Genomic DNA, 9,046 nt, shown 5'->3' on the forward strand with positions numbered 1-9,046 from the left:
GCCAGCTGTAGCTGCTATTAACACAATGCACTGTAGTTATAGCTATTGTGATTTTTTTAAAAACATTTAGCAAAATTAAAGCGCAATAAATGTGTCAGTTTAATGTGAGCTCAAGATGTTTTGCACCAAAGTGAAAAAATAGAGCACGGCGAGCATAAAAGAGAGGAAGAAGAGGGAAAAATGACAAAAAGAAAGGTAGAAAAACAGATTTTATCCTGGTAACTTCATGCAGCTTTAATCTGTAAACGTGTCGCTTTAATCTGAACTCTCTGGAAACGTTTCGTCTTCGTACAAGTCCTCCAACTCGCCTTCTCTGCTCCCCTCTTTGCTGATTTTTCTGTGGGCGACAAATGTTTGTCCGTTACGTCGAAGGTAGAAGGACGAGGAGGAAGAGGTGAGGGGAGGGATGATGCTAGACTACAAATGCTAGGGATTATGTCTTTTAAAGCACAGCTCATCATTTTTGTGCCCCCGGTCAAGGGGACAGTGAAGGTCGCATCAACAAGCTTTTATCTCAGGACCAGTTGAGCGCTTTGTTTGGTCTCGACCGTTAGAAATCCTCTTAAAGCCGAACAAACAAATGATGAGCTGCACTAAGTACGAAGCTCTAAGTGTGAAGCTCAGCCTAAATGCTTTTCTAACAATTTACCTCATGGAGGGATGAGGCAAAGGAGAAGACCCCAGTAAGCCCCATAAACCCCTGCAAGAAGGAGACGTGATATAAGATGCACAATCTTTGAACAGGGCTTTTAACGCAGCATGGCAAATACAGATAAGTTCAGAGTAACAGAAAAAGGTATTGGACAAAAATATTCTCGCTTATGTTATTTACCCAAAAAAAGAACCACATTCAACGGCAGAAGATTTTTAACTGGGATTTTACTTGCAAGGTCAGGTTTTCAGGACAGGTTAAAGAAATATACATAAAATGTACACACATGAAGAGCAGTCACTAGAAGCTGCCCCCTCCGCTTGTTTTTATACCCTGATCAGTTCAGCGGAGTCCACAGAGCTCAGGAGGTGTCAGCTGCAGCCTCACCCAGCTCCTCTGCTAACCCAAACATATGGTTCATGGGCAGAGATAAGATGCACAGCCATAGTAATAAAAACATCCATAGCTTTTGACTAAAAATGATCTGACAAACGTATTTATTGTTCATAAATATGAAGAGAAGCTAGTTTATAAAACCTGCAGATTTGTAAGAGTTTGTCTATCGGACAGAACTTGGCAACTTTAGATAGTTTCATCAAATTTCTCTTTTTGTTTCTGTTAGAGACCAGAATAATTTTCTCTGTTTTTCAAAGCATTAAAAAAAACATGCAAGAGGATATTTATTTATCTGTTGTTTACTTGATGCAAAATAAAAACGAGGTGGAAGGACTGTCTGTATGTGCCAAAACAGCTGCTTGTATGAATTATAATGTCTATTTGTGTTGCTTCTTATCTATTTTACTTTATCATGTGTTTATGTGTCTGACGTAAATGTTAATAGTAATGCTTTTTAACTCGAGTTGATGTAACGAGGGTCGCCTCTGAGCTCTGTAATAATCGTGACAAAATCTTGTGATTGAGGAAAATGCGTTATTCTGTTCAGAAGAATTAAAACGTTGAGCCGCTTCAAGCAGAACAAACAAGCAAGAAGATCAATGAACATAAAAAAAATCATTTAACATTTCTGAGGCAAGAATGTGGTAAATTCTGATTCATGCGTCCTTTACTGTCGAGTGAACTTAACACCGTGTGAAATGAAGGAGCGTTAAGTTTGATCCTGTAAAAGGAGACGCAATACTTTCAGTTCATTTTGTCGTTCAGTTCAGTTTGCCACAGTAACTACAGTTAAGCAGATTTTCTGTTTCTTCTTCAGGTTTTCTGCTGTTTTGCCCAGTTTGGGTTCTGTGCTGCTGGAATGATTGAAGCTTCTGAAGCGCAATGATGAGACCAGTCGAAGGCTTCAGATGTGGGAGCAGCCGACTGAAGTTTCTGGAGAATTTACCGTTTCACCGAGGCTTCGAACAGACTCGAAGTGAGGAGGAGACGTCAGAAGGCGTGAGGCGGGAAAAGGTTCAAACCTTTGCTTTATAAACAGGAAATGAAGAAACACAGCAGGAATGTTTCGGGCTGAACGTTATCAAAAGTTGCACAGGGCCGCTTCTTGCTAACTGAATGTCAGCAACACATTAAAAAGGTTCAACAATATTCAGTCTGGTCATCTGGACGGTTTCTTTTATTTTGTTGAGACGTTCCATCCTTCATTCAAAAGACTTCATCTATATCATCATCTTCAGGGATCTATACTTGGCCCCCTTCTATTTTCCCTTTATTAACTTCCTCTGGGATATATTCTCCGGAAACATGGTGTTACTTCAGTTTGACATTAAAAAGGTTGGTTCATCAGCCAGAGTTACTCTGCTGTAAGTATAAAAAAAATAAAAAAATAAAAAATAAATGGACTTCTGTTCTGTTTTTGAAACAACTTGACTGAAACAGAACAAGTCTAGTTGTTTTTTTTTTAACTTATTTTTTTATTGATGTCATCTATTTTTTACTCAAGTTTGCATTATTTAAAGTATGCAATAAACTGGTACTTTGGAAATAAAAAAACATAAAGAAATAGATAAGTGGTTAGAGCAGTTGTCCTCCAATGCTAGAGTTGGGGGTTCGAATCCACCAGCAGCCAAATGCCGAAGTGTCCCTGGGCAAGACACTGAACCCCTCATTGCCTCCGATGTGTGTCCCATCAGTGAATGAATGTGATAAAGCTCTGATTATTCTCTGTATAGATTCAGTAGAGTGCTGTATGAATGGGTAAATGAGGACAGAATGTGTTGTAAAACACTTTGAGTATCTTGATAAGACAGAAAGGCGCTGTATATGTGCAGTCCATTTACCATTTATCAATAGTTTGAATGTTTACCTTCAAAACTGTGTAATTCAAAAATAAAATTATTATATGTTTAAGGATATTTCTATATTATTTAATTATTGTTAAAACCTCTGGATTTTTTTTCTCTTGATTTAGGTTGTTTCTGATACAAAAAGTGATGAAAAGTGAAGAAAAAATAAATACCACAACACCTCATTCCTGATAACTGATGAATATTAATTATTTTATTTAAGCCAGCAGAATTGTAATAAGATGCATTTTAATCCACGATGGAGAGCTCCAACACATTTGCTGTCAGCCTAAGTTGTGACGTTGGTGAGAGAGACGGTCTCAGTGAGTGGGAGAGTGTTCGCTGTGAGCTGCAGCGCTGCTGATGGCTGTGAGGAGGAGGAGGAGGAGGAGGAGGAGGAGGAGGAGGAGGAGGAGGAGGAGGAGGGGGAGGAGGGGGGGGGGGCGGGGGGGGGGGGGGGGGGGGAGGAGGAGGAGGAGGAGGAGGAGGAGGAGGAGGAGGAGGTAGCTGCAGCTCTTCACATGGAGGAGTAATTAGCTGCAGCCCTCATTGACAAAACCAACTTGTTCATGAGAAACTGAAGCAGCACAGCCATCGGAGCTGCTGCTGCTTCCTTTGAGCTTTGTAAGACACTTTAAATGAGTAATAAAAGTCTAAAACGCAACACAATTCTAAGAGTGAACCGTTTGGACGTGCACGATAACGCGTGAAGCGTGGAGCTGATCTATTTTTAATCCAAGCATCTGTCGGCTGCTTTGTTTTGTCAGAGGCCTAATCGCAGAGCTGGCAGAGTGCAGCAGAGAGGATTTGCAGAGTCAGCTACTTACGTAAGGAGACCTCCGGGGGCAGACATGGACCTCTCTGCCCTCCGGCCCTGACACTCAAAGGGATTACTGAAAGACCGCTTCCTCAGCATGGACTTCACAAGAATCTGCAGTGGACATCAGAGAAAATTCATTCAACCTTTATTTTATACAGCATGTTTTCAGAAAAACTGTCCAGATAATACAAGGATAAAAAATAAATAAATATATATACACACTATTGAGCGCACCCGAATATAAGCCGCACCTACTAAATAAATTTTGTACATATATAGGCCGCGTTTGTCTATAAGCCACAGGTGTCCATGTTATAACATGAGATATTTACATAGAAATATTTTTTTAAACTTTTAATTAAATACGTCCTGGTACCATACACACATATGTACAGTATTGTTTTTTTTTCTGAACAGGGCCTGTAATGTGGATGATTAAAAAAATAAAATAAAATGCAGCAGCCTACCAGGAAACGCCTAGCTTACGTGCAGCAGCTAAATTTCCTTCTTAGTCAGCCAGACTGATCACCTTTAACTTGACAGCTGCATCATGATTTGGGTGTGTGCATGAAGCGCAAAATAACTGAGCTGAAGAATTTGGTGTGAGTGCGTTTGATTTATGGTAATTCGAAGTTTCATTGGTTCATTTTGACCTGTTTGGTAATTTCATTGTTCAGATTTTGTTTGAACCTTTATTAATACAGGTAGTCCCACTGAGTCACGAGGACACCCCCCCCCCCCCACACACACACACACCCACCCACCCAAGAGAGACTTGTATTGGGCAGCTTTGTGAGCGTCCGGGTGTGATCAAGCTAAATATTTTGTTGGCATGAAGTTCGTTAGCCTGTCAAAAAACCCAAACATAAATTAGCTGCAGCACTGTATAAACCACAGGGTTCAACGCCTGTGAAAAAAGCAGCAGCTTATATTTTGAAAATTACGAGTATACGGTATGAATATGTATAATATATATAAATATATATATATATATATATATATATACACATACATACATACATGTATATATTTATTTATTTTTTTAAATGGTGTGTTTTTTAAAAGTCACATTTTATACATTATCCTTTTTTTAATTTTTTTTTTACTGTAACGTGTTGATACTTATACATTTTTTTTTATATCTTTTTTTTTAAATAAAACCATCAAAGACTGGTAAAATATTTATTTCTCTTTTATTCTGTCATGCAAATATTCCAAATCCACAACATTAAATGAGGTCTTACTCTTCATTTAGCGCTTGTGAAACACGTTCTGAGTATAAGTGTCTCATTTAGATTGATGAGAGAATAACAGACATGATAATCGTGTTAATGATGGGGTTGAACAATAAACTGAAACATAGAGAAGATCACTGCTAATATTCCAGCTGGAGACTCACCATAGCGGAGAGGCTGGGGATGAGTTTGACGCTGTTCTGCACCTCCTCGTCGGTGACCTCCACCGCCGTGCAGTGCTCCTCCTCCAGAGGGAGAGGGTTGGAGCCGTTCTCCGTCACCCACGGATGGAGCTGCAACAGCAACGTGTGAACGTGATGGTTACATTAAAAAGCCAGGTGTTGTCACTCTCACCTTTATTTCAGGGAGGCTGATTCTTGTTGCAGGGTTTTTATCCAGCATCTTTTCAATCAGATCTTTCAGCTCGTTGCTGATTATTGGCCTGTTGGGGGGGGGGGGGGAAGAGAAAAAATAGTACAAAAGGACGTGTTAAACAATTACTGTTAATTTTTTTTAAATACTTTATAAGGGTGCACAAGATAAATTATTTTTCATAACGTTTGGCATTTGAAACAAATCTGTTCATTTAACCACTAAGAAGGAACATCACATGCATTTTAAATGTTTGTTTTAGTGCATTTATTTGCACGTAAAGCACAAACACTATGACCAGAGGTCATCTGGTCCCAGAAGAAAAGGTAACATCTTGATTTGCACACAAATTTGGTGCATTTTTTCCTCATTACACCTGGTTTTATCAAATAAATAACATATCCATTTATTTTTTTTTAAACTAAAGAATTCTGTTTTTACAGTTTAATACACATAAATTAATTTCATGCGCAAGCGTGTCTGTTATTATGAAGAAAAAGGCCTTAATCCTAAATTAAAATGTTCTCTACATAATGACTTCATGTGAACATGAAAGGCTTCTGCCTCAGGATTTACAAATAATTCTTAGAAATGGCAAAAATTACAAATATTTACTTCAATGGGACATTTAAAAAACAAACAAACAAAAGGTCTGTGTGACAACAGAAATCTCAAAGGGAGGGTCACATATATATTTTTATGGTAAAGAACGATTAAAGACCGAAGAATGAGGATGAGGGAGACATAGCTGCACATTATAAAAAACTAGAGAACATGCATTTCCTGCAAAAATGTAGTGCAGAAGAACTTGCTGAAAAACAGCTGAAATTAGTTTAAAAAAGATGTGCTGAATTGTAGCTGAAATGAACGATCGAGACTTAATTAGCATAAGAAAGCAGAAGGAACACACAATTGCTTAATTAGTTTTAAATAAGCAGAAATGACGACAAAAATAGGATGTTAGCTAAAAAACGCAGCTAAAAAACGCAGACATTTGCAAAAAAAATAGCTGAAAAGTAGCTGAGAAGGCAGAAAGAAGCTTAAACTACATTAAGGAAGTGGAAAGAGCTGAAATGAGCTAAAAACCATTGAATAAGCTGAAAAGGCTAAAATTAGCATAAAGCAGCTAAATAGTAGCTGAAATTACAGAAAAAGCTGCAAATTAGAAGAGATAAGCTGAAAGGTGCACAACAAGCTGAAATTAGCAGAAAGAAGTTAATTAGGCTGAAAGGCGCAGAAATTACCACAAAAAACTTAAATTTATCTGAAAGCAGCTGAAATTAGCTAAACAACGCTAAAAAAGTAACTGAAAATGTAGAAGAAGCTTAAATTAGCAGAAGAAAGCTGAAAGAACACATGTTTGCCCAGTTAGGCTGAAAGAAGCAGAAATGAGCAAAAAAAAGTGGAAATTATCTGAAAAAAGGTGAAATTAGCAAAAACAGCTGAAAAGTAGCTCAAAAATCAGAAAGAAGCCAAAATTACAAGAAGGAAGTGGAGCGAGCACATTTTTGATGAATTAGGCAGAAAAAAGTTGAAATTAGTTTAAAAAATGTGGGATTAGCTGAAAAAGCTAAATTAGCAAAAAAAATTCCCCAAGATAAATAGTTGCTGAAATAGCATAAACAGCTGAAACTTGTAGAAATAAACTGAAAGGAGCATAACAAGCTGAAAATAGCAGAAAGGAGTTAGAAGAATCCCAAAAATGTTGTAGTTAGCAGAAAGAATCTGAAATGAGCACAAAACAGCTGCAATGAGCTGAAAGTAGCTGAAAAAGTTTCAATTTGCACAAGGAAGCTCAAAGAAGCTGAACCAGAACAAAATGTGAAAGGAGCAGTAAAGGGTTGTAAGATCTGAAGGATGGAAAATGAGCTCAATTCATTTCCTATGAGGAAAAAAAAAATGTCCGAAAAGGCAAAATATTTCAAAAAGCTAAAGTTGCACCAATACCAAAAGTCATAGCAGGATTGTCCTGAAAGAGCATTTTGATTTATGATTTGTTGAAATGGCACAAAAACTGTGGAAAGAGAAAGATACAGAAAAACGTACGGAAGAATTTAGAAGTGGCGATAGGTTCACAATAGTGTGAATGCTTAGTAAACATTCACACAATGAATTTTAAGCATGAAACAATAAATTAGGCTCATTATTCAGAGTACACATATACATGCAGGACGTTGTACTCGGTGTAATAATAAGAAGTAGCTGCTGGTAATGCAAGACGAAGCTGCTCAGTTTCACTAAAATGCTTCAACACTAAAAGTCCATCATCTTACAACCTGCAAAACACTGACCCAGGGTCAGAGATCTTATTAATGACCAGGTGAGCGAACCCAAAGTGCTTCATTTCCAATAAACAATGAGCAAAATAAATAAATCTCTGCAAAATAAATCCTGATAAAACATCTCAGCAGTTCAAACCTTCAGTGTTTAACGTGATTATTTTTTTTAAATGTTAGCTTACATTTGTGGAAACTCTACAGGTTGGCTCTTGATCTTGTTGTGAAGAGAAACGATGTACTCATCGTAAAAAGGGCACTGCAGAGGAACAAACGCAGCGAGGGTGAATCAAATCTGTTACCGTTGGACGCCGTGTCGCTGCATGAACACTGCAGTGAGATTACCTTCCCAAAAACAAAACAGTACAGCGTGACTCCCATCGCCCACACGTCTAACGCCTGTGGAACAAACAAACAACAGTCGGGATGTGTCACCATCACCGAGGCTTCCTCTGTAGGTGGAACGTATCACACTTCAAAAGAAGAAGACGTGTAATTAACCAGCGACCGCCTCACTTTTCCACTGAAGCTCTGCTGTTGTTCGCTCATGGTCTCTGGAGCCATGAAGGCCGGCGTCCCCGCCGAGCTGGACAGGAGGGCGTCCGTCCCCTCAAACTCGTTGCTCACACCGAAGTCTGCGATCTTGACGTGACCGTCGTCCCCCAGCAGCAGGTTGGACGGCTTGACGTCTCGGTGGATGATCCTGTGGTAATGCACTACAACACAAATACACAAAAACAAAGTTTTTTCTCTTTTCTATAAAGATTTAAACAAAATAAATAACAATACACTGAACATAATTGTAAACTATACATATATATACAGCTGTTAATCGTTGAATTCAGGTGTTTCAGTCATTGTTTGGGCTTCATTAACAGCCAGCGAGGGACAAGCTTAATGCTTTGACATACCAAGATGTTTTGGACAATGATCTGCTTCTAACTTTGAAGACAAACTTCTTGGAAAGTTTTTTCTATCCCAACATGACCGTGCTCTTAACTTACAGTACTCCATACCCAGGACGACATCTCTGAAGTAAAAGCGAGCCTGATCCTCCGTTAACGGCTCGTCTGTGGGCACCTCCACCACGGGCCTGAGCGGTTGTGAGAGATGCAGAGAAGCAAAACGACGCGTTACTCACAACAACAACACTGAATCATCACACAGCCAGCTCTACGTCACTGAAACGTACCCTTTAGTCATCAGCTCGAAGGCTTGGTGACAAAATCAGAATGTAATGTTAAATTAGATTTGCATTGTTACTGCTGCTGCAAACAGCCGAGTGGTTTCGTACCCATGTGAAGTCCGTCTTCATCCGGGTCATCAAGCACCTGCAAGACACATCAACTCAGATGTTACTCATCAGTTCGAATACTTCGCAGTTCCTCATTGTGTGAATGTTTATGAAGCTTTCAGTCTGGTCATCTGGACAGTTTCTTTTTTTGTGC

At 38.9% G+C, this 9,046-nt stretch overlaps 1 protein-coding gene across 1 annotated transcript in view; it reads right to left on the reverse strand.

Annotated features, from left to right (window-relative positions):
* Window positions 1-219: 219 nt before the first annotated feature.
* camkk1b (calcium/calmodulin-dependent protein kinase kinase 1, alpha b) overlaps window positions 220-9,046 on the reverse strand; it is a 14,414-nt gene continuing 5,587 nt past the window's right edge. The window contains exons 2-12 of the mRNA XM_037677863.1: window positions 8,893-8,943; window positions 8,791-8,812; window positions 8,603-8,691; window positions 8,115-8,314; window positions 7,944-7,997; window positions 7,784-7,857; window positions 5,305-5,392; window positions 5,115-5,243; window positions 3,723-3,826; window positions 650-700; window positions 220-337 (exon numbers count right to left, since the gene is read on the reverse strand). Coding sequence (XP_037533791.1) covers window positions 256-337; window positions 650-700; window positions 3,723-3,826; window positions 5,115-5,243; window positions 5,305-5,392; window positions 7,784-7,857; window positions 7,944-7,997; window positions 8,115-8,314; window positions 8,603-8,691; window positions 8,791-8,812; window positions 8,893-8,943 — 944 coding nt within the window. The 3' untranslated portion in view covers window positions 220-255. The remainder of the gene's footprint in view (window positions 338-649; window positions 701-3,722; window positions 3,827-5,114; window positions 5,244-5,304; window positions 5,393-7,783; window positions 7,858-7,943; window positions 7,998-8,114; window positions 8,315-8,602; window positions 8,692-8,790; window positions 8,813-8,892; window positions 8,944-9,046) is intronic.

Source organism: Nematolebias whitei, chromosome 6 (assembly GCF_014905685.2).
Source record: "Nematolebias whitei isolate Nwh7 chromosome 6, NemWhi1, whole genome shotgun sequence".
In the NCBI taxonomy this organism is placed as follows: Eukaryota; Metazoa; Chordata; class Actinopteri; order Cyprinodontiformes; family Rivulidae; genus Nematolebias; species Nematolebias whitei.